The following is a 26,253-nucleotide window of genomic DNA, read 5'->3' as shown; positions in this document are numbered from 1 at the left end:
GAAGATTAACAAAGGAGATGGAATTTTCTGGCACTTACAAACTCTTCAAAGTCACAATTGAAAAAAAACATTAAATCCATTTAATATAAAAGATAACTGAACAATTTTAGACTCCTTTTCAGAAATACAATTTCTAGGAACTTAATGAAAACTGTGTCCCCACCAGAAATTTTATTTTCTTAGATTAAAAAGGCATCCCAAATAGAAGAATGACTAAGATTCTAGTAAAAATAGAGGATTATCTATTCATTAGTAACAAGAGTCCAATATTAAAGCATCTGATACCTGTACATATCTAACAACTGCTCCAGAGTGCCATTAATTCAAGTATGTAAGACATATCCCCTTCATTAATAAGAAAAAAAAGTGGGAGATGAAGCAGGAAGGCAACAGTCTACCTTCATTTGGCCCAGAAAAAAAGAACATATGGAGATTTAGACTTGTTAGGAACCCCCAGTAGCATGCTGCACTCAAGAGTGATCATGGAACTTACCTGCGCACATAAGAGGCACAACCAGTGAGGCTTTAGAACAGTCTCAAAAGACCCCAATCCTGCCCTAAAGAATATTCTTCCCAGTTCTGTTCTGGAGACAGAAGATCTGGTCATTAGAGTCACTCTGTTTTAATTTTCACAACTATCCCCAGAAAACTATTTGCTTCCCCATTTTACAGAGAAGAAAATGAAAGCTAAGAAATCTAAACAGGTAGTAGAGCTGAAAATTGAACAAAGATAGCAATAAGTGCAGAGCTTTCCCTCTCAACCACTCTTATATTCAGACAGAACTATTAATTGGGAAAAGCAACACAAATGAAGCACAAGAGCAAATTTTAAAACTAATAATATAAGGGCAAAGGTTTGAGTATGGACACGGACTGGGAGGAGGGGGCCCAGGGTAGCAGGGAATCAGAATGCTCATCGCTACTCTAGGAGCTGGGTGCATACATCATTTTATTGGATAAATGTATTATTATCTGAGGGTCTAGCACAGCATAGGCATAAACAAGACAAAGAAGAAAGAAATTTATATGAACTATATGCAAACAAATTGGACAACCTAGAAGAAATGGATGAATTCCTAGAAACATGCCTAGAAACCTACCAAGATTGAATCAGAAAGAAATAGGTTGGAAAAAGAAAGAAATGAAAAATTTTAAGACACCAATGAGTAAGGCGATGAAATAAGTAGTCAAAAACCTCCCAATAATGGAAAACCCAGGACAGACGGATTCACTGGTGAATTCTATCAAACATTTGAAGGATAACTAATACCAATCCTTCTCAAATTATTCCAAAAAAATTGAACAGGAGGGAACACTCTCAAATCCATTTTATGAGGCCAGCATTACCCTGATACATAAGAATACTGTAAGAATAGAAAACTACAGGCCAACATCCCTGATAAATATAGATTTAAAAATACTCAACAAAATGCTAGCAAACCAAATTTAACAGCACATTAAAAAGATTACACACCAAGTGGGATTCATCACATAATCAAATGGGATTCATCCTTGAGATGTAAGGATGGTTCAAGATATGCAAATTAGTACACACGATACATTACATTAATGAAAGATAAAAATCATATGATCATCTCAATAGATGTAGAAAAACCATTTGACAAAACTAAATATCTATTCATGATAAAAACTCTCAATAAATTGGGTATAAAAGGAATGTACCCCAACATAAGAAAGGCCATATATGACGAGCCCACAACTAACATCATACTCAACAGTGAAAAGTTGAAAGCTTTTCTTCTCAGGTCAGGAACAATACAAGGGTACTAATTCTCACCATTCTTATTCAAAATACTGCTAGAAGTCCTAGCTTGAGCAATCAGGTCAGAAAAAGAAATAAAAGGAATCTGAATTGAAAAAGAAGCTAAACTGTCTCTGCTTGCAGATGACATGATCTTATATATAGAAAATCCTAAAAACTACACCAAAAAAACTGTTAGAACTAATAAACAAATTCAATAAAGTTGCAGGATAGAAAACCAACATACAAAAATCAGTTACATTTTTATCCACAAACAATGAATTATTTGAAAAAGAAATAAAATAATCCCATTTATAATAGCATAAAAAACAATACAACACTTATGGATAAATTTAACCAAGGAGATGAAAGATCTGTACCCTGGAAATTTTAAGACTGATGAAAGAAATTAAAGAAGACAAATAAATGGGAAGTTATCCTGTGTTTACAGATTGAAAGAATATTTTTTAAATCTATTGATTAATTATTAGTTAATTAGTTAACATTTGTAGAAGCCCAAAGCCATCTATACAGTCAATAAAACCCTCAAGATTCTAATTTTTTATTACAGAAATAGAAAAAATAACCCTAAAATTCATATGGAACCACAAAAGACCTCAAATAGCCAAAGGAATCCTGAGAAAGAGAACAAAGCTGGAGGTATCAGACTTTCTGGGTTCAAACTGTATTACAAAGCTATTATAATCAAAACAGTACAGTACTGGTATAAAAACAGACATGTAGTAGAGCAATGCAACAGAATCAAGAGCCCAGAAATAAATCCATGCATATATGATCAACTACCTACTTGACAAGGGAGCCAAGAGAACCCAATGGAAACCAGATAGTCTATGCAATAAATAGTGGTGGGAAAAGGGGGTATTCATATGCAAAGAATGAAAAGTGACCCCTATTTTATAACACTTACAATAATTAACGTAAAATGTATTAAAAACTTAAACATAAGACCTGAAACTGTAAAACTCCTAGAAGAAAACATGGAGAAAAAGTTCCTTGACATTGTTTTTGGCAATGATTTTATGGATATGATACCAAAAGTATGAACCACAAAAGCAAAACAAGTGAGACAACATCAAATTAAAAAGCTTCTGCACAACAAAAGAAACAATCAACAAAATGAAAAGGTAACTGATGGAATGGGAGAAAATATTTGCAAACTATGTATCTGATAAAGGATTAATATCCAAAATATGTAAATAACTTGTACCACTCAATGACAAAAAAAATCTGATAAAAAAATTTGCAAAGGACTTTAATGGACATTTTTTCCAAAAACCATATTCGTATGGCTAAAAGGTACATGAAAAGGTGCTCAACACCACTAATCATCAGGGAAAGGCAAATCAACCACAATGACATACCTAACACCTCACATGTGTTAGAACAGCTATTATAAAAAAGACATGAGTTAAGAAAGTTCTGGTGAGGATATGGAGAAAAAGGAATCTTTGTGCACTGTTGGTGGGAATATAAAATTGGAAAAGCCACTGTGAAAATCGGTATAGAGGTTCCATAAATAGAACTATCATATGATCTAGCAATTCCTGTTCTGGGTATACAACCAAAGGAAATGAAATCACTCTCTCAAAGAGGTATCTGCACCCCCATGTTCACTGCAGCATTATTTCCAATAGCCAAAACATGGAAACAACTGAAGTGCCCAACAGTGGATGAATGGGTAAGTAAGATGTGATTATGTATATAATTGACCTTGAACAACACAGGTTTTGTTTGAACCATGCAATTGCACTTATATGCAGATTTTTTAAATAAACATATTGGAAAATGATTTTCACATTTGTGACAATTTGAAAAAACATTTTCTCTTGTCTAGCTTACTTTATTGTAAGAATACAGTACATAATAATATAACACAAAAAATATGTAATTGACTTCATGTTATGAGTAAGGCTTCCAGTTAACAGTAGGCTATTAGTAGTTAAGTTTTGGAGGAGTCAAAAGTTATAAATGATTTTTGACTGTGTTGGGGGTTGGTGTCATGAACCTGAGCTTTTCAAAGGTCAACTGTACACACACAGAGATACACACAGAGGAATATTATTCAGCCATAAAAAGAAGGAAATCTTGACACCTGTGACAACATGGACAGACCACAGGGTATTAAGCTAAGTAAGATGAGTCAGACAAACACAAATACTGCATGCTCTCGTTCATATATGGAATCTAAAAAAACCCCAAACTTTTGGAAACCGAGAGCAGATTGGTGGTTGTGAGCAGGGGGGATGGGTGAAGGTGGTCAAAGGGTACAAACTATGGGTTTTAAGATGAATAAGGTCTGGAGACACAAGGTACAGCATGGTGACTATAGTTAATACTGTATTGTGTATCTGCTAAAAGAATAGATCTCAAAAGTTCTCACCACAAAAAACAAAATTATAATTATATGAAGTGATGGATGTGTTAACTAACCTTAATGTGGTAATCGCTTTGTAATATATACGTATGTCAAATATCGCACTGTACACCTTAAACTTACACAATGTTATATGTCAATTATACCTCAATGAAGCTGGAAAAAAGGCATTTATAATAAGACAGATAAACTAACTTTTCCTTCTTAACAACTTAGGCAGCAAAAACTCTGTGGATAACTTCAGGAGAATTCATTATCTAAAGGTATTCAAAACAACACCTGGGAAATGAATGTCAAGGAAGGCGTATTTCAAAAGCAACAAAAACTAAACAGTGGTCCACTTGGAAGAGCTTCTTAATGAAAATGGAGAAGAGACTACCACTGCCCACAGATTTGTTCAAATGACTATCATGAGCTTGGCTCTGTATCCTTACTAATTCTTTATATTTTGATGTCAAAATCTTTAATTAATTTAATAGGTTGACTGATAAATTAACCATGCAAAAGTTAGAAGAAAAAAACATTTATCAAAATATTCACAGGTGCAAATTTTTACCCCAATTATCAGCCCTTCATATCTTTTGATGTGAAGAAAAGACACAGAAAATGCTTGTTATTGACAGTAACAAGAAATTCAATTAAGATTTAACTTACTTATTTTTTCAAACATATGCCCTTAACAAAAACAGAAAGTAAGACTCCATTTTAATATCTATAGTTATCCCTCTAAACAGACAAAGAAGAGCACACACAAGAATCATTTGGCAATTTCTAAAAGAGGTATTAAGGATAGGCTTTAAAACCTCTTATTTTTTTAAATATGTTGCAACATTTTTGAGAGTCAAGACCCAAATTTACTACTGGCTTCCAGACATTTACATACCTGAGGCATATACAATATTTAAGGGGCTTTTAAAAATAAAATTAATATAATAACTATCTGTACTATGTATATTTAGCATCCTCATCTAGCTTTATTCTCCAGTTTCCTTTTTGAGGTATGAAATCTGGGGAGCTGGAGAAAGCTTTACGTTTAATCCACAGTTAAAATTTTGATATCCTGGGTTAAATCTGCTGTAGAACTTCTGTTCCTAGAGAGGATCTTTCTCCACAGCCTCTTGTTTCAGCCCAAGAGAGGCTCAATGAAATACACAGCAATTATGACCAATAATAAAACAGCAGCATTTCAAATAAAAGAAGTAAGAAAAATTCTAATTATGTGTTATTTTCCAAAGTTCCCCCTAGGTAAATAGAACCTAGAATTTTATTACGTTTCCTGAGTTTGGGAGGGTTGAAATAAATTTCAACTATACATTATGCAAGTGGATCAGAGGCAAGTTGGGACAGGGACATGAAGTAAACTATAAAATGCTAGAATTTAGAAGGCAAGCTGTCTTACATATTCACAGCACATTTCCAGCAGAGAGAGAAAAACAGAGAGAAGAAAAGGGCTTCCTCGGATTTCCAGCCTGAGTTTTGTATTGTCTCTCCTATCCTCTTACTCCTCTGCACAGCTCATTACAGTCTGCTGGGCCACAGTGTGATCATGTGTAAGGAATGGTTTCCTTCAGGGCTGTCAGACTTAAAAGAGCCATAGAACAAAGGTTGTCAGCCAGGGCAATGTTGCCCCCACTGGAGACATGTGAAAATGTCTGGAGACGTTTTTATCATCACACTGGGAGGACAGGTACTAGGGACATTTATGGGGGGATGCTAGCCAACATATGGCGATGCACAGTATGGCTTCCACAACAAAGAAGTATCAGGCCCTAAATGTCAATAGTGCTGAGGTGGAGAAACACCACCACAGCAGGACAAGGTACAGCGGGTGGAGACACACAGCACAGAGAAATACAAGAATGTCATGAACAATAATAGAGTTTAAAATAGAGTTTTATTACTTACTTAAACTTTCCTTTAGGCCCATGGGTGGCTGAAGGAAATTGGGTGGCTCCCAAATTGTCTGGTTATACTCAACTACAGTGCTTTTTTTTTTTTTTTTTTTTTAAATAATTATTTTTTATTGAAGGGTAGTTGACGCACAGTATTACATTACATTAGTTTCAAGTGTACAACACAGTGATAGAACATTTATATACATAATTCTAGGTTCCAGCTATCACCCTACAAAGCTGTTACAATATCTTGACTATATTCCTTATGCTATACATTACATCCCAGTTACTTATTTATTTTATCATTGGAAGTCTCTCCTTTTTTTTTTTTTTTTTTTTGAGAGGGCATCTCTCATATTTATTGATCAAATGGTTGTTAACGACAATAAAATTCTGTATAGGGGGGTCAATGCTGAATGCACAATCATTAATCCACCCCAAGCCTAATTTTCGTCAGTATCCAATCTTCTGAGGCATAACAAACAAGTTCTTACATGGAGAACAAATTCTTACATAATGAATAAGTTACATAGTGAACAGTACAAGGGCAGTCATCACAGAAACTTTCGGTTTTGCTCATGCATTATGAACTCTAAACAGTCAGTTCAAATATGAATACTCATTTGGTTTTTATACTTGATTTATATGTGGATACCACATTTCTCTCTTTATTATTATTATTTTTAATAAAATGCTGAAGTGGTAGGTAGATACAAGATAAAGGTAGAAAACATAGTTTAGTGTTGTAAGAGAGCAAATGTAGATGATCAGGTGTGTGCCTGTAGACTATGTGTTAATCCAAGCTAGACCAGGGCAATAAAACATCCACGTATGCAGAAGATTTCTCTCAGAACAGGGGGGTTGAGGTTCTAAGCCTCACCTCTGTTGATCCCCAATTTCTCACCTGATGGCCCCCCTGCGACTGTGCCTGTCTTAGGTTGTTCCTCCCTTGAGGAATCTTACCCGTCTCTGGCTAACCAGTCATCTTCCGGGGCCATACAGGGAAATGTGAAGTTGGTAAGTGAGAGGGAAGCCTTATTGTTTGAAAAGGTTAGCTTTTTACTTCTTTGCATATTTATGCCCTGTGGCTTCTATGCCCAGCATTTGTCTTGAGGTATCTTTAACACTTGGAGGAGTTATGATACTCGGTAAATTTGATATGAGGCACGAATTCTATTTAAGGGTTGTAATTAGGAAGGAAGAAGAAAAGCTATAGAAGTAGCAGGCGGAAGAAAACATGGGAAGATTGATTATTTCTTTGACATATCTTCTTGTAGAGTAACTTCAGCCTATATAGGTTTTAAGCTACTACTTAAATTGCGCACACACATTAACATAATAGGAGTATAGTTACATAACCAAAGCGTATCTGTAATTACCAGCCATCTCCAGTGAAACCAAGAAAACCATTAAGGCACCTTAGGCATTTGTGAAAACTTATCTATGATATGGTGGATATTGTCCAACTGAACTTGAACAGTCTGAGAGAAATCAGACAAATTAAAACAACCCATTCCTGGGGACTGTTCACATGCCATATGTTCTTTTAACAGTAAATAGTCTGTAGTTGTAAGAGTTTGGAGTGCTACAATTTGCACTTCTCCAAATTCTTGGTTGAGTTCCAACAGTATAGATCCAGTCAAATTTGTTGTTTTACTGTATGCACAGGCCAGCTTAGATATCTCCTTCCTCATTCCCATGGCAAGTCCAGGAACTGGTGGGATGGGTGCATCTACAGCTGTAGCAGTGCGTGGATCTTTGTTGGTGTTTTTTGATGATCATCTTCTGGCATGAGTCTTCCAGAGAGTGCAGATGTTGGAAGTTCTTTTTCATATCGTATCTTAGTTCATTTTCTGGGTAGCCCTATTAGGCTTTGATCCTTTGTATAAACACAAACAGACCCTTTGCCTACACTTTTATATGCCCTTTATACCCTTGTGTAGAACTCGTTGGAGGTTACCACACAGGAACTGCCCTTTTTTTTTTTTTTTTTGCTTTGTTTTTGGTATCACTAATCTACACTTACATGACGAATATTATGTTAACTAGGCTCTCCCCTATACCAGGTCTCCCCTATAAACCCCTTTACAGTCACTGTCCATCAGCTTAGCAAAATGTTGTAGAATCACTACTTGCCTTCTCTGTGTTGTACAGCCCTCCCTTTTCTCCTACCCCCCCATGCAAGTTAATCTTAATACCCCCTACTTCTCCCCCCCTTATCCCTCCCTACCCACCCACCCTCCCCAGTCCCTTTCCCTTTGGTACCTGTTAGTCCATTCTTGAGTTCTGTGATTCTGCTGCTGTTTTGTTCCTTCAGTTTTTCCTTTGTTCTTATATTCCACAGATAAGTGAAATCATTTGGTATTTCTCTTTCTCCGCTTGGCTTGTTTCACTGAGCATAATACCCTCCAGCTCCATCCATGTTGCTGCAAATGATTGGATTTGCCCTTTTCTTATGGCTGAGTAGTATTCCATTGTGTATATGTACCACATCTTCTTTATCCATTCATCTATTGATGGACATTTAGGTTGCTTCCAATTCTTGGCTATTGTAAATAGTGCTGCAATAAACATAGGGGTGCATCTGTCTTTCTCAAACTTGATTGCTGCGTTCTTAGGGTAAATTCCTAGGAGTGGAATTCCTGGGTCAAATGGTAAGTCTGTTTTGAGCATTTTGATATACCTCCATACTGCTTTCCACAATGGTTGAACTAACTTACATTCCCACCAGCAGTGTAGGAGGGTTCCCCTTTCTCCACAGCCTCGCCAACATTTGTTGTTGTTTGTCTTTTGGATGGCAGCCATCCTTACTGGTGTGAGGTGATACCTCATTGTAGTTTTAATTTGCATCTCTCTGATAATTAGCGATGTGGAGCATCTTTTCATGTGTCTGTTGGCCATCTGTATTTCTTTTTTGGAGAACTGTCTGTTCAGTTCCTCTGCCCATTTTTTAATTGGGTCATTTGTTTTTTGTTTGTTGAGGCGTGTGAGCTCCTTATATATTCTGGACGTCAAGCCTTTATCGGATGTGTCAATTTCAAATATATTCTCCCATACTGTAGGGATCCTTCTTGTTCTATTGATGGTGTCTTTTGCTGTACAGAAGCTTTTCAGCTTAATATAGTCCCACTTGTTCATTTTTGCTGTTGTTTTCCTTGCCTGGGGAGATATGGTCAAGAAGAGGTCACTCATGTTTATGTCTAAGAGGTTTTCGCCTATGTTTTCTTCCAAGAGTTTAATGGTTTCATGGCTTACATTCAGGTCTTTGATCCATTTTGAGTTTACTTTTGTATATGGGGTTAGACAATGGTCCAGTTTCATTCTCCTACATGTAGCTGTCCAGTTTTACCAGCACCACCTGTTGAAGAGACTGTCATTTAGCCATTGTATGTCCATGGCTCCTTTATCAAATATTAATTGACCATATATGTCTGGGTTAATGTCTGGATTCTCTAGTCTGTTCCATTGGTCTGTAGCTCTGCTCTTGTGCCAGTACCAAATTGTCTTGATTACTATGGCTTTATAGTAGAGCTTGAAGTTGGGGAGTGAGATCCCCCCTACTTTATTCTTCTTTCTCAGGATTGCTTTGGCTATTCGGGGTCTTTGGTGTTTCCATATGAATTTTTGAATTATTTGTTCCAGTTCATTGAAGAATGTTGCTGGTAGTTTCATAGGGATTGCATCAAATCTGTATATTGCTTTGGGCAGGATGGCCATTTTAACGATATTAATTCTTCCTAGCCACGAGCATGGGATGAGTTTCCATCTGTTAGTGTCCCCTTTAATTTCTCTTAAGAGTGACTTGTAGTTTTCAGAGTATAAGTCTTTCACTTCTTTGGTTAGGTTTATTCCTAGGTATTTTATTTTTTTTGATGCAATTGTGAATGGAGTTGTTTTCCTGATTTCTCTTTCTGTTGGTTCCTTGTTAGTATATAGGAAAGCCACAGATTTCTGTGTGTTGATTTTGTATCCTGCAACTTTGCTGTATTCCGATATCAGTTCTAGTAGTTTTGGGGTGGAGTCTTTAGGGTTTTCTATGTACAGTATCATGTCATCTGCAAATAGTGACAGTTTAACTTCTTCTTTACCAATCTGGATTCCTTGTATTTCTTTATTTTGTCTGATTGCCGTGGCTAGGACCTCCAGTACTATGTTAAATAACAGTGGAGAGAGTGGGCATCCCTGTCTAGTTCCCGATCTCAGAGGAAATGCTTTCAGCTTCTCGCTGTTCAATATAATGTTGTCTGTGGGTTTATCATAGATGGCCTTTATTATGTTGAGGTACTTGCCCTCTATTCCCATTTTGCTGAGAGTTTTTAACATGAATGGATGTTGAACTTTGTCAAATGCTTTTTCAGCATCTATGGAGATGATCATGTGGTTTTTGTCTTTCTTTTTGTTGATGTGGTGGATGATGTTGATGGACTTTCGAATGTTGTACCATCCTTGCATCCCTGGGATGAATCCCACTTGGTCATGGTGTATGATCCTTTTGATGTATTTTTGAATTCGGTTTGCTAATATTTTGTTGAGTATTTTTGCATCTACGTTCATCAGGGATATTGGTCTGTAGTTTTCTTTTTTGGTGGGGTCTTTGCCTGGTTTTGGTATTAGGGTGATGTTAGCTTCATAGAATGAGTTTGGGAGTATCCCCTCCTCCTCTATTTTTTGGAAAACTTTAACGAGAATGGGTATTATGTCTTCCCTGTATGTCTGATAAAATTCCGAGGTAAATCCATCTGGCCCGGGGGTTTTGTTCTTTGGTAGTTTTTTGATTACCGCTTCAATTTCGTTGCTGGTAATTGGTCTGTTTAGATTTTCTGTTTCTTCCTGGGTCAATCTTGGAAGGTTATATTTTTCTAGGAAGTTGTCCTTTTCTCCTAGGTTTCCCAGCTTGTTAGCATATAGGTTTTCATAGTATTCTCCAATAATTCTTTGTATTTCCGTGGGGTCCGTCGTGATTTTTCCTTTCTCGTTTCTGATACTGTTGATTTGTGTTGACTCTCTTTTCTTCTTAATAAGTCTGGCTAGAGGCTTATCTATTTTGTTTATTTTCTCGAAGAACCAGCTCTTGTTTTCATTGATTTTTTCTATTGTTTTATTCTTCTCAATTTTATTTATTTCTTCTCTGATCTTTATGATGTCCCTCCTTCTGCTGACCTTAGGCCTCATCTCTTCTTCTTTTTCCAATTTCGATAATTGTGACATTAGCCCATTCGTTTGGGTTTGCTCTTCCTTTTTTAAATATGCTTGGATTGCTATATACTTTCCTCTTAAGACTGCTTTTGCTGTGTCCCACAGAAGTTGGGGCTTAGTGTTGTTGTTGTCATTTGTTTCCATATATTGCTGGATCTCCATTTTGATTTGGTCATTGATCCACTGATTATTTAGGAGCGTGTTGTTAAGCCTCCATGTGTTTGTGAGCCTCTTTGCTTTCTTTGTACAGTTTATTTCTAGTTTTATGCCTTTGTGGTCTGAAAAGTTGGTTGGTAGGATTTCAATCTTTTGGAATTTTCTGTGGCTCTTTTTGTGGCCTAGTATGTGGTCTATTCTGGAGAATGTTCCATGTGCACTTGAAAAGAATGTATATCCCGCTGCTTTTGGATGTAGAGTTCTATAGATGTCTATTAGGTCCATCTGCTCTACTGTGTTGTTCAGTGCTTCCGTGTCCTTACTTATTTTCTGCCCAGTGGATCTATCCTTTGGGGTGAGTGGTGTGTTGAAGTCTCCTAGAATGAATGCATTGCAGTCTATATCCCCCTTTAGTTCTGTTAGTATTTGTTTCACATATGCTGGTGCTCCTGTGTTGGGTGCATATATATTTAGAATGGTTATATCCTCTTGTTTGACTGAGCCCTTTATCATTATGTAGTGTCCTTCTTTATGTCTTGTTACTTTCTTTGTTTTGAAGTCTATTCTGTCTGATATTAGTACTGCAACCCCTGCTTTCTTCTCACTGTTGTTTGCTTGAAATATGTTTTTCCATCCCTTGACTTTTAGTCTGTACATGTCTTTGGGTTTGAGGTGAGTTTCTTGTAAGCAGCATATAGATGGGTCTTGCTTTTTTATCCATTCTGTTACTCTGTGTCTTTTGATTGGTGCATTCAACCCATTAACATTTAGGGTGACTATTGAAAGATATGTACTTATTGCCATTGCAGGCTTTAAATTCGTGGTTACCAAAGGTTCAAGGTTAGCCTCTTTAGTATCTTACTGCCTAACTTAGCTCGCTTATTGAGCTGTTATATACACTATCTGGAGATTCTTTTCTTCTCTCCCTTCTTATTCCTCCTCCTCGATTCTTCATATGTTGGGTGTTTTGTGCCGTGCTCTTTCTAGGAGTGCTCCCATCTAGAGCAGTCCCTGTAAGATGTTCTGTAGAGGTGGTTTGTGGAAAGCAAATTCCCTCAGCTTTTGTTTGTCTGGGAATTGTTTAATCCCACCGTCATATTTGAATGATAGTCGTGCTGGATACAGTATCCTTGGTTCAAGGCCCTTCTGTTTCATTGTATTAAATATATCATGCCATTCTCTTCTGGCCTGTAGGGTTTCTGTTGAGAAATCTGACGTTAGCCTGATGGGTTTCCCTTTATAGGTGACCTTTTTCTCTCTAGCTGCCTTTAACACTCTTTCCTTGTCCTTGATCTTTGCCATTTTAATTATTATGTGTCTTGGTGTTGCCCTTCTTGGATCCTTTCTGTTGGGGGTTCTGTGTATTTCCGTGGTCTGTTCAATTACTTCCTCCCCCAGTGTGGGGAAGTTTTCAGCAATTATTTCTTCTAAGATACTTTCCATCTCTTTTCCTCTCTCTTCTTCTTTTGGGACCCCTATAATACGGATATTTTTCCTTTTGGATTGGTCACACAGTTCTCTTAATATTGTTTCATTCCTGGAGATCCTTTTGTCTCTCTCTATGTCAGCTTCTATGCGTTCCTGTTCTCTGATTTCAATTCCATCAATGGCCTCTTGCATTCTATCCATTCTGCTTATAAACCCTTCCAGAGTTTGTTTCATTTCTGCGATCTCCTTTCTGGCATCTGTGATCTCCTTCCGGACTTCATCCCATTTCTCTTGCGTATTTCTCTGCATCTCTGTCAGCATGTTTATGATTCTTATTTTGAATTCTTTTTCAGGGAGACTGGTTAGGTCTGTCTCCTTCTCTGGTGTTGTCTCTGTGATCTTTGTCTGCCTGTAGCTTTGCCTTTTCATGGTGATAGGAATAGTCTGCAGAGCTGGGACGAGTGACGGCTGGAAGGACTTCCTTTCTTGTTGGTTTGTGGCCCTCCTCTCCTGGGAGAACAGCGGCCTCTACTGGCTTGTGCTGCGCAGCTGCGCGCAGACAGGGTTCCTGCTTCCTGCCCGGCTGCTGTGGAGTTTATCTCCGCTGTTGCTGTGGGCGTGGCCTGGCTCGGGCAGCTACTCCAAAGTGGTGGAGTCGCGTTGGAGCAGGAGCTGCTGGGAGGCTATTTATCTCCGTATGGGGCCTCCCTGCTCCCTGCAGCCCAGGGGTTAGGGTGCCCAGAGATCCCGGATTCCCTACCTCTGGATTAAGTGACCCGCCCTGCCCCTTTAAGACTTCCAAAAAGCACCTGCCAAAACAAAACAACGCCCACCAAAAAAAAAAAAAAAAGAAAAAAAAATTTTTTTAATTAAAAAAAAAAAAAAAAAAAATGGTGGTCGTTCGTTTTTCTTTATTCTCCGGTGCCAGCCTCAGGCCTCTGCTCACCGGTCTTTCTGCCCTGTTTCCCTAGTATTGGGGTCCCTATCCCTTTAAGACTTCCAAAAAGCGCTCGCCAAAACAAAACAGCAAAAAAGCAAAAAAAAATGGTCGCGCGCTTTTCTTATGTCCTCTGGCTCTTGGCCTCCAGTGCCTGCTCACTGTTCTTGCTGCCCTGTTTTCCTAGTATCGAGGGCCCTGCACTCTGGCCCGGATGACGGGGGCTGGGTGTTCGGCAGTCCTGGGCTCCGTCTCCCTCCCGCTCTGCCTGCTCTTCTCCCGCCGGGAGCTGGGGGGGAGGGGCGCTCGGCTCCCGCCGGCCGGGGCTTGTATCTTACCCCCTTCGCGAGGCGCTGAGTTCTCTCAGGTGCGGATGTGGTCTGGATATTGTCCTGTGTCCTCTGGTCTTTATTCTAGGAAGGGTTGTCTTTGTTATATTTTCATAGATATATGTTGTTTTGGGAGGAGATTTTCGCTGCTCTACTCACGCCGCCATCTTCCGCCCCCTCCTCAACTACAGTGCTTTTAAACAGCCAACTTAGTCCTTACTAATAAATATGTTGGGTGTGTTAAATAAATCCAAGGGCTATGCAACAAGTACATATGCTTTGCAATCTCAAAAATGCTTCCCTAGTAAAAACAATGAGATATTACTTTTGCCTATTAGACTGGCATAGCTAAGAACAAACGAAAATACTGCTCTTTTCATGGGCTGGAGACCCACCAAACAAATCACATCATGTCATGGGACTATATACCATCAGATATTTTTAGGAATTCTGGGAAATGACAGGAGCCTGCTAATGTGCTCAAGTGTGATGTCTTGCTTTGTTGTGTTTTAAAAGTTCAATCAGAATTATCTTCAGTCATAAAAATGTCTCAAACAGTAAGGCTGGGGAGCGGATGGCAAGTGTGTCTTCCGAGATGAAAAGTGAACTCGGAAAAGTGCCAGATTAATCTATCTAGGAGAATCCTATTATCTCCTCCTCACTTCATGAACTTCAAATTTCCCCCTTCACATGGTAAAAGACTCCTTTGTTCGGGACAGTATGGCAGTGTTCCCTTCCTCATTCATCAGGTTTCGTGATGGGCTCTGAGGTGGTGGGGGTGGGGTGGGGGGGTGTAATTCAAAACACAACAGGTGCAAGGAATAACCCGGTAGACAGGAACTTAACCCTTAAAAATCAGAACTAATCTCAGCCCTTGAAATTTTTACTATGATCTACAGGAAGGTAGAGAACACTGACTGCCCAGACGAACCTCTTTGAAGCAGGCTAACACATGAAGGCAAAATTGAGGAAAATTGACTTCTCTCTTATGCACACACTCACGTATCAATAGGAATCCTCACATTTTTGACAGTATTATTTCAACGCACATTAATTTTTCTAAAACACAGCTTTCTTTAGCTCCAAATCTTTTACTTAGTACCTACTTCAGTGGTCTTCACACTTTTGGATCATAAACCCCTATTGGGGGTGGTGGTGACGGCGGCAGGAGTACCAAGTAGTGACAGCAACTAACGTTTCCCAAGTGCCTGCCTTTTGCCAGAGACCCTGCTGAGCGCTACTAATGTGTTAATTCATTTAATCCTCACAGCCAGCCTAGGAGATAGTTTTGTCTTCCCATTTATAGAGGAAGAAGCAGAGACACAGAAATCAACTCACCCAAAATAACCCAGCTAGCAAACCACAGTGCTAGGATCTAGATGGACAAGCTAGCTCCAGTCTATACTCCTACTTACTATATGGAAGGACTTTTTTGGGCACATGCTCCCAGCTTTTATATACTTATTTATTTAGAAATTATATACTAGTGTCAACATGTCATATATATTATTTTACATCAGATATAAACTAATGATTAAAGGAATGAGAGAAAAGAAAGAAATAGCACGCCAAGATATTCTGCCACACACAATTCTACCTTGTACATCCCACTATGAAGGCCATCAGCCTCAGACTCCGAACGGCTTGGCATTTATGGTCTCTCACATGCTAACCTGCACCCACCTTGCCGATCAAACATCCTGTTTCTCTCGACGCATCCCTGGACCGGCCACGCTGGTTTACCCACTGCCTGTGCAAATGCTTCCCATATGCCCTCCACCATGCCACGGCTCACATCAGATCCTTTGTCTCAACAATAGAAACCCAGTCTCAAGATTTATCCCAAGACCCAGTGTCCCACGAAGCCTTTCCTGAGCTCTCCTCTCAGATGTGTGCTCTTGGCCACTTGCCTGGTACACACCACAGCCATGTGGTTCTCTGTAATTGTTCATGGTGTGGATGGCTTATTTCCATGGCAGCTCATAAGCCTCTTGAAGCCAGAGAATGTGTCATATATTAACTTTTCTTTGTATTTTCCATGGCATCTATCATAGTATATGGACTTAATAACCACTCAATGACTATGGACTAACTAGAAGAATGAGTAAACATTCTCCACATCTCTAAGGCCCAGGTATAGACAGCTAAGGGAAGACCATCCTAGACAGCAGAGGATTGGTGTGAAGATACTTTCCCCTTTGCCTAAGCTCATGGGAGCCACGAAGGACTGCCTTGACTCAGCATGATTCATTGGGAAATGAGTTCATACTGTCCCCAACAACCTGCTCGTGCAGCGCGGAACCCCACAGAGCATTCAATTTCAAAAGCAGTGGCATCCCTTGTGGCCTTGTTTATCCACTGCTGCCTACTCTGCTGGCACTCCTCTATGCTCAAGGTAGTCTTGGGCATACACACATGTGTAACCAACCCAATTTTAGGAGAAACGATGTTTACCTTTATTAAAGAAAGTGTTCCCTTGTCTTTTGGTGGGATTTGCTCCAGTGTTATCTTTTCAACACTGACTACTCTGATACCTCATTTAATACTGCCATCTGCTCTCCTTTATGCCCCTTACCCTACTCTACTTGTTTTTTTCTTTGTCCACAGCAATTACTACCTGCTAATAAACTGTACAATGTAGTTATTACAATTATAATTAATTAGAATACATTTTATTATAATAGCATTTACTATTGTCTGTCTCCCTGCCTCTAGGATGTAAGCTCTGTGAGAGCAGTGACTGTAGAGAACAAGGGTTTGTCTCTTTTGTTCTCTGACGCATTCCAAGCACCTAGGACAGTGCTTGGCATGTAGCTGGTGCTCACTCAACAGCTACTGAATGAACAAATAAATAGACGACGTCAACTTCCATTTTAGCCCATACCTTGAAGGTCCCAGAGAGAGACACTCTTGCAGAGTATGCTCTTTTCCTCATGCCAAGAAGTAGCAGAACATAGCAGTTAACTGCACAAGCTTGGAAGCTTTGAATCCCAGCTCCACTTTTTATCATTTACCTTGCATAACTTTAGTCAAATCCCAGAACCCCTCACCCTCAATTTTCTCTTCAGTAACATAGGAAAATAACCATTATCCAAAAGAGCCTCTGTACACACTCAGCAACCCCCCCATATGTATATGCACAACTGGTGTGTGTGTGTGTGTGTGTGTGTGTGTGTGTGTGTGTGTGTGTGTAACTATGCATTATGTAAATACACATGTCCTTTTTGCCATTACCTTCCCTACTCTTATTCCTGAACAGTAACAGAAGCCTGGGGACATATCAACTGACAAATCTATAAATTCTACTATGCATTCAGAGCATTACAAGACAGCAACAGTACACCACAGCTGGTGTCAAGGACGGTGCACTCCAGTCAGTGCTCTAGGACTGGCAGCTAAAAGCTGTCTCCCACACCCAGCAAAAGCCAAAAATAAAAGCCTTTCGATATTTATAAGGAAGGGATGAATCCATCTTCAAAAGTTGCATTTTAATTAAAAATGACTTTTCTGGGCTTATATCCAGAAAGGAATATATTGCCAAAAGGTGAAATTTAACAAGGTTTAGTTATTTCTTTAATTTTACTTAGGAGCCCAGTGCCTCCCAATCCTTTTCACATCAAGGCACACACAGAAAATAATCTTTTTTTGGCACTCTGGGATAAACAGATGCTGCTGCTCCCAGCTGCAGGTGACTGCCTGGAGCCTCCAGCACCCCAGGCCTCACTCAGACTCCTTGAGAGCTGAAGGAATCAATAAATAATTGGCACATCTACAACCAGACCATTGGAGAATCTCTGCTCTAGCCCTTCTTGGAGTGGGGACTTTTCTAGTAACTTAGATTTTTCTCTTTTCATATAAACACAAGTCCTAGAAAGAAAGAATGAATCTGGCCAGTATTTTATTTTATTCATGACTCACTGCAGAAAAGAAGCACACTGACCAGCAACCCAGTTATAACTTACAGCATCAGCATAATTTCATGCTTTTGTTTTTTACTTTCTGTTCTGAAATTATATTCTCTGTTAACTTAAACAATACTGGAGATAAACCAACCTTAAGTCACCAAATGGATCCTATCAAGTAACAGTTCCTCTCTGGACAGCTTGAACATTCTACTTAATGTTTTACAATTTTGCACTTTTAAAAAACATTAAAATTCTTCAATCATAAGATGCTGTCTTATACGGTCACACTTCTAAAAAATGTAATTAATCATTCTTTTAAATTACATTTACTCGTATGCTTTTGGTATAACAATTTTAGTAAAAGATAATTTTTTTTCTGAAAACATGCATTTCCTTATTCAGAAAACTCCAATAGAATTTATACTTAAGGCTGCCTCTACCACTGATTTTCTGTTTGCTTCCACTGCTTCTCTCTGTAGCAGAGAGAGAGTGAAGGATGGTTGGTCTTATCCCTGTTTCTTGAACAGTGTGATTCTTCCAGACAACTAGCTGGCTGAATTAGCCTACCACTATTTCTTTCCTGGTTTTCTGGTTTTCTTTTCCACAAAGGTAATGCCAAGACCTGCCTCTCTTTGTGTCCCCATGCTGTCTCTCCCAGCCCAGTACCCTATTCCTACCTGCATAAAGACTCTAACTCCAGCCCCAACACAGGGTTAGGGCGTTACAGATGGAAATAGAAGGGGTCTTCATTTCACTCTTGTTTTATGCCCGATGCCCTGTCTGGCTGCCGTATCTTCTGCTTTGTGTTCATTTCTGTTACTCATATGCTCCCTGGTCCCTGGACAGTTGGCTCACTTGGCTGCTAGCCCATAGCTCTCCACACTCGGAGGTAAGAGCCTTAGAGGCAAACTCATTTTCACCTGCACCCAGAATGTGTACGCGTACCACAGTGTCTGCTGAACTGAATTCAACCCTGACACCTTTCCATGGTCCCATCAGCTCCCAGGCCAAGGATACACATTCATATGGCTATCCATGTTCCAAAAGCTTTGTCACACCTTTAAAGATGACAGAAGGGATGGCAATGGCAAACTTGGTCCCAAGGGAGGATTCCAGGTTAGGAGTATTCAGTGAGAAACCAGAGAAGTGATGAGAAGGTGAGCAGAGGGAGGGAAGTCCTTTACCAGCTGTAGCTTCTCTGGGTTTCGCTGATTGCCTCTTATGAAGATATAAATGTACTTACTTTGCTTCCAGTGTTGTAGTATCATGTCAAATTAGATTTAAAGAGACCAATGGAGTGAAAAGGGATTAAAAACAGAGCAAAGATGGATTCTGGGTTTGTTTCCCTTTGGTATTAAAAATTTGTTATACGCATCAACTGTTAGCAAGGCAGCACTTCTAAACAGAAAAAGAGCACAGGCTTCAGAGTTTAATACCTTATCACTATCCTCTGAGTACCTCTGTGACTTTATGCAAGTTACTCTCTCAGGCTTCCTTCGATTTCCTCATCAGAAACTGGGATAGAGCAGAGGGGCAGGAGCGAGTAACACCTCCCTTGCAGGCGGACAGTGCTAACAAGTTCACACATGCAATTCACGTGGAGTGCAGGAGGCGGTCCAAATGCTCGTTTACTTCTCTTATGGAAAACTTTCTGAAGTGTGGGCCTAGGCCATCTAAAGTCCATCTTGGCTAATATATCATGTCAACCCAAGTGTTCAGCCCCCCAGCCAGGAAAGTGGGACCTTTTGGTTCCAAGTTCAGGTGGAAGAGGAGGATAGGGGGTGGGAATAAAAGACTACAAGTGGTCAACAGATTCTGCTGGCAAAAACCGAGAAAATTTAATACCAGCAAAATGATGTGTAGAACTGTGGTGATTATTTGGATTTACTAAAGAAAAAAGAATACCTTTAGCTAGAATGTTCAGATAAATGCCAAAAGTGCCTTTTCTGCTTTCATAGAAGCTAAACTTTTGCAACTGTCCACTTCACCATGTTCCATCCATTTCAAAAAAGAGCTTAATTAAAGAAAAAGCAGAGATTACCTTCTATGCTTTTATGCCTTCAGAAAAAATAACCAGAATAGATGGAAATTAAAAAACTCAAAATTCAAACTTTTACTTCAAATGGTATATATTTCCTTTTGAAACACCAAACTACGAGTTAAGTACCCAAGAATCAGAAGAAATCTCCCCTCATGTTCCCTTCCTCAACACAAGGGAACTCTTTGAACTCCAATAGGATTTCTCAGGAGTGACAAGTAACCTAGTAGTAATGCTAAGTCCCTAACATGAAGAATTTGGTAACAAAAACAGATGGTTAATTCTACTAAAAAGACAGGGTAGCTCTGCCAGTGTTGTTCCCAAATGAGGTAATGTTCATGGATCTTATCTAGCCTTTATTGAGATTTAATGTCATTTACTGTGGGCTCTTATGAACCTGCTGCATAATCTCACCTTTTCTGATGTGTATTACTTCCATCCATTTAAAAATTGTAATTATGAACCTCTGGTTTTTAAAATGATTAAGAAATGAATCCCACATGTTCTTTCTGTTTTCTCATGTCCTACAATTGGAGCCTTTCTTCCATAGTCCCCCAAAATTAATTCAGAGATCAGCATATTTCTTATTTTCAAGGTATACTATACAAATACTCTGAGGTTTGATATATTTAGGTAAACATTTTTCAAAGAAGTCAAAATGTATAATTCAAGATTATGTTCTGTGAAAGAATTTGTTTTCTGATTACAAAGTGATTTCCTGCTTTTGGAAAAAATAACAATTTTATATTTATTTAGCTGGATCTGAAAGTCCCATGGAGATTATCATTCCTCTCAATTCCTAACATCTCTTTTCCAGGTGCAGACCTAAGATTTCAAAGGTAGCTTTATGCAGAGAAGGAATCTATAAGCTGCAGAAAGGAAAGAGAAGAGCCCTCCCCATTTTAACCCCTTTGCTTTCCCCATAGAGAACAACTGGATGAAACAGAGTTATTATAACACAGATGAGACACACCCGAATGGACATGACAAAAAGATTTTCACATGCCTTTGACTCCCTTTTTTCGCCCAGGGGATAACCCAATCTTGGTAAAGCCAGGAATCTGTTTGACAAACACCAACACAATACCCAACATCCAATCCCCACATTGTTGGTCTTTTTCCAACAATCCCTTTATTTTTTCAACACTCAGGAAGAGGAGCAATAGTCACAACCACCCCCAGAGTTAAAGGGTTTTTACCTTCCTACAGTGTTTCCCATCTTATGTATTAAAAAAGTAAACTTGCAAATATCAAAGGCAGCCCAGAGACAGTGCAAAAGACCATGTCTCGTTGCTGGGTAGAGTGGTGAAATGCACCCCAGACCTGTTAATGGTGTATGTGGGGAACCAGGCTGGGAGGCCCACTTGTGTCCTAATGAAAGAGCCCAAGAAGCAATTCCAACCTCACCAATTCTGACATAGTTCAGCCAAGAATGGATCTTCAAAAGTGAAAATCTGATCCCCTCCTTGACAACCTGAGCCTTCCATGTAACTCAATTGCATAATTCATGAATCTTTGAAAAGCTTGCTCTGCGTTACTCATTATTGCCAACCCCTTCCATTCAAAGAAGTAGCAGAGGCTGACAGAATCAAGAGGTCTAACTTGAACAGGCCTCAGGGCCCCACCTTAAAAATGAAGACAGTAACTCCTGCCCCTCTCTGCATGACCGGGATACAGTGAGGATCAACCGAGTTGAGTGCTTAAGAGGTTGTACCAAGGAAACCACCAAAGACTAAAATATATATATAATACAGACCAGAAGATCTGGTCTGAGACCTTTGGGGGTCACACAATCCTTCCAGGAGATCTGCAAGATCAAACTATTTTCAAAATAAATAGTAAGACATTCTTTTCCTCTTTTATTCTCATTTTCTCACAAGTGTACAGTAGAATTTGCTAGAGTCTACAAGGTGTGTGATGATGTCATCATTCTAATGACTAATGGAATGTGTGCGTGTAAGTTCTTGTGTTTTAAGATTTTCTGTTTGTTTCTAAATGTCTTGGGATTCTCAATAATCTTTATGAGGGTAGAGAAATCCTGAGACCAATTTGAGACCAGCCAACCCAGAACTTCAGTCCCACCCAAACTTACAGCTCCCAGATGGTCTGACTTCTCACCCACCCTGGGCCTTTCTATATGCTCTTCTCACTGCATGGGAACTTGGCTAACTTCCTCGGCTCTCTACCTAGATGTCACTGTCTCTGAGAAGCTTTCTCTGACTTCCCCAAGACCAGTCAGGTGGCCCTGTTAAGAGGTCCCCTAGCATTTAGCACATTGTACTATGATTGTCCATTTTCAGGTCTTTTTTGTCCTTGACTCTTTCAACAAAAGAACTGACTTACTCTTTTGACTGATACAGTCGTATGTAGGAGACATTCAGTAAATATTTCTTGAATATATAAAATAACCAAGGAAGGAAGGCAGGAAGGTAAGTGTAGCTTGCATTCTCACCTAGAGGGAATTAGTTAGTAAAAATAGTAGTAACTAATTCATTATAGTACACTCTCATTAAAACTATGATAATGACAATAACTATGTACCTTCTTACGTACCAGGTACTATTCTAAGCAATATAAAGTATGCATGAATTAATTTGGTCTTCACAAAATCCCTGTGAGGTATATACTCCTATTACCCTCATTTCAAACATGCAGACACAGATGTGCAGGTAGTGAGGGGTGGATTTGAGACTGACACCCAGATAGTCTGGCTCCAGAGTCCCATGCTGTTAACCATTCTACACACCACCTCCCATGTCAGCGGTGTAGATCTCAAGGCATTTCTCAACTCCGCTCAAAAACTAGAAACATAACTTGATATTAAAGTCCACCCCCAACCCCACCACAGTGTGAGTGACCCCAGCAGTCATGTGAATAGCAGATATTCTCACTAAAGGTAACTGTCTCAAGTTTATTGGTAGGATTTTAAAACGACAGTTTCAATAAGAAGTCTATTTCTTATTTATTTGTGGTACTTCAGGCTTTTCTAGAAGAAATGTTGAGTTAAAAGCAATAAAAAAATTGTATTTCTATTTATTCAAAATAAGAAGTCTCTTGTAGCACAGAGAAAAATAGGAAAGTAGGGTTTGGTATTTCTAGGTACTACGGTATTATGCCACAGGGCAAACTCTCCTTGCTGTGTACAAACTCTCCTAGTGCTTCTCGGGCTAACCTCTCTTTCAAGGAATGCTCACAATGCCACCCTGAATAGGGATTGGCCCAGAATGTTCTGCAGGCATTCTTGATGGAAAACACAAGACTTCATCTGGCTCAGAGAGGTAAGTCCAAATAGGAAGGCAGGCTGTAAAAAACAGGATTTAATGCAAAAGATGCTGTGACTGAATACGGTGTGACACTGTATTCGTGTTTGTGATGAAAAAAGTACACCTATGAAATACCTGCTTTTTCAGCAGTAGAAGAAGTCCTACAGGTAAAGTTTAAAATCTCATGTATCTTTCCCTGTATGGCCCCAGAAGATGACTGGTTATCCAGAGACGGGTAAGATTCCTCAAGGGAGGAACAACCTAAGACAGACACAGTCGCAGGGGGGCCATCAGGTGAGAAGTTGGGGATCAACAGAGGTGAGGCTTAGAACCTCACCCCCCCTGTTCTGAGAGAAATCTTCTGCATCCGTGGATGTTTTGTTGCCCTTGTCTAGCTTGGATTAATACTTAGTCTATAGGCACAGACCTGATCATCTACATTTGCCCTCTTATAGCACTAAACTATGTTTTCTACCTTTATCTTGTATCTACCTACCACTTCAGCATTTTAAAAATAATAATAAAGGAGAAATGTGGAATTCACATATAAATCAAGTATAAAAATCAAACGAATATTCATATTTGACCTGATTGTTTATAGTTCATAATGCGTGATCAAAACTGAAAGTTTCTGTGATGACTGCCCTTGCACTGTTCACCATGTAAGAACTTATTCACTATGTAAGAATTTGTTCACCGTGTAAGAACTTGTTCGTTATGCTTCAGAAGATTGGAGACTGCTGAGAATTAGGCTTGGGGTTGATTAATGATTGTGCATTGAGTCCCCTATACAGAATTTTATTGTTGTTAACAACCATTTGATCAATAAATATGAGAGATGCCCTCTCAAAAAAAAAAAGAATACATTTCTTTAAGTATAAGAAATAAAAAGAGGACAAAGAAAAAAAAAATCTCATGTATCAAATCTTCACCTGCTAATGGTACATAAGAAACCAAAGTTCATCCTGTGGTGTTTGACTGAATTTACTTACTGACTGACTTACTCTTTTGACTCACACAAAGTAACTTTACTTACCTGCAGAAGAGTCCCATGAATATGGTTTTGCCGGAAATGCTGGTCAGTGCAGTTGGGAAGTTCAGCCAACAGAGTTCGGACAGTATTCGGGATTTCGTCTATCAAAACAAAAGGGACCAAGGCTCGAGCTGCCATTTCCCGGGAGCGGTAGACAGGTGAGCGACCACATCTGGAAAGAAATAAAAACATAAGACCATCAAGGATTTGATAATATGGGTAACTGTTGAACCACTTGTATCTGTAAAATCAATTTAAGATTGCATATCAATGACACTCCAATAAAAAATACTCATTTCAACATGCCTTTGTATATGCCAATGTTCTATTTAGCTCCAGTTGAGACATCCAAGCTGCTCCCTACGTCAAATGATTTTTTTATACTTCCCTTATTCCAAATGATTTTTTTTTTGTGTGTGTGTTTTGTATCAACATTAGTTCTACAGGTAACTTTCCTTCTCTTATAAAGATCATTAATAGGTATGACTCCATTACAGGGATAACTGCAGATAGGCTTTGGGAATAAACAATGAACAGGTATAGCAAAAATGGCTTACTCTCAACTATCAGACAACTGATTTTATTTTATTGAGCACTCATAATGATCAAAGGCACCATGAAAAACAAGACAGTCACTGTTTTCTCTGAAGAGCCTATTCTCTGGTTCACAGGTAAGAAGTATATCTTAAAAGACCAAAGCACAAGACAGTACTGGACAAATGATAGGCAAGTGATCTTGACATTATGGCCATTAAGGAGAATAAGATTGTGGGTTGTAGTGGGAACTGAGGAAAGCAAGCATGACTCAACTAGGCCACAAGAAACCAGGAAGTTGTTTCAACAAGGGACAGTAGTATAAAGCAAAGGTAGAAATAGAAATGCTCAAGGTAGAGGTAGATACATCTGGTTGGAGTAGGTGCTCATGGACCACAGTGGAACCGAAGGCTGAGAAGTGGGTGAGGCCAGAGTGGGGAGAGTCACAAAGGGCAGACTACATAATCTGAACTTATTGTCAAGAGAACAAGAGATAGACCCTCAAGTAACTAGATCCTGGCCACTGGGCAGACTCACATGGAAAGAGTTTGAATAGGAGCCAGTTCTAAAATGAGTGAAAGTCATAGGGAAGTGGTATTTTGAGATTCTACAAAGGTCACTGGAAAGGCAGGTCATCTAAGAGCCTCTTGACTTTCTAAACACTCAGAACTCAAGAGTCCACAACCATTTCGTTGAAACAGTGCACCTGACAGTCTTCACAGATACAGAATTATTTGAGAGGAAAGCCCAATATAGTTAAGTCCTAGTTTAAATAAGGTCTTGACTAGAACTCTCAAGACTTCATGATCTTTCATCCAATTAAAAGAGTAACCCAACTTATAGAAATGTCTCAGATGCCAAGACAAGGAAGGGGAAGATCAGAAGATAGCAGACTCTGCAGGAGAAAAGTTGATCTCTTGTTTTGTTTGTTTTCAAAATTAACTAGTATTCCAAGAAGGAATTACTGGTAAGATCTGGGCCATAGGGCCATGTAGCCTTGTAGGAGAGGGACTAAGCCCTATGACTGAAATGTTTCTAACGCCTCAAAGGTATCACTGACATTTATCTTAGTGTGACAGTAAAAGTAGATACAATTTCTACACAAATGGAATGACTGAAGCAGAATTTCACTGTGGGGAGTACGGTGGAGAGAAGGAGGTAGGGAGAGAGGAGAAAAGAGGAACAGGGTAAGTCAAAACATTGTGTCATTCTTCCCCCTAAGAATGTAGTCTACAAGAGAGGTCAACAAGCACACACTTTCAGGATGGAGAAGAGCTTGCCTTGAACCGTACTTTGGGGAGACACTGAAGTCTAAAGGGAGATAGGTAACTAGAGATTTCCCCATGGTCTCTGACTATGTTCTGCCAACTCACCCATTTTCT

General features: G+C 39.2%; 1 protein-coding gene across 11 annotated transcripts in view; it reads right to left on the bottom strand.

The window, feature by feature from the left end:
* The window catches only part of THADA (THADA armadillo repeat containing), a 362,728-nt gene that overhangs the window by 149,216 nt on the left and 187,259 nt on the right, over positions 1-26,253 (bottom strand). For all 11 annotated transcript variants that reach the window (XR_005032689.2, XM_036925595.2, XM_036925596.2 and 8 more), the window contains one exon: positions 24,341-24,509. Coding sequence is in view for 10 of the 11 variants with exons in the window: in XM_036925595.2 (XP_036781490.2) it covers positions 24,341-24,509 (169 nt within the window). In the remaining variant the exon portion in view is untranslated. The remainder of the gene's footprint in view (positions 1-24,340; positions 24,510-26,253) is intronic.

Source organism: Manis pentadactyla, chromosome 2, assembly GCF_030020395.1.
Source record: "Manis pentadactyla isolate mManPen7 chromosome 2, mManPen7.hap1, whole genome shotgun sequence".
In the NCBI taxonomy this organism is placed as follows: Eukaryota; Metazoa; Chordata; class Mammalia; order Pholidota; family Manidae; genus Manis; species Manis pentadactyla.
The sequence above is the reverse complement of the archived record's forward strand: the minus strand, read 5'-3'. Positions and strand labels throughout refer to the sequence as shown.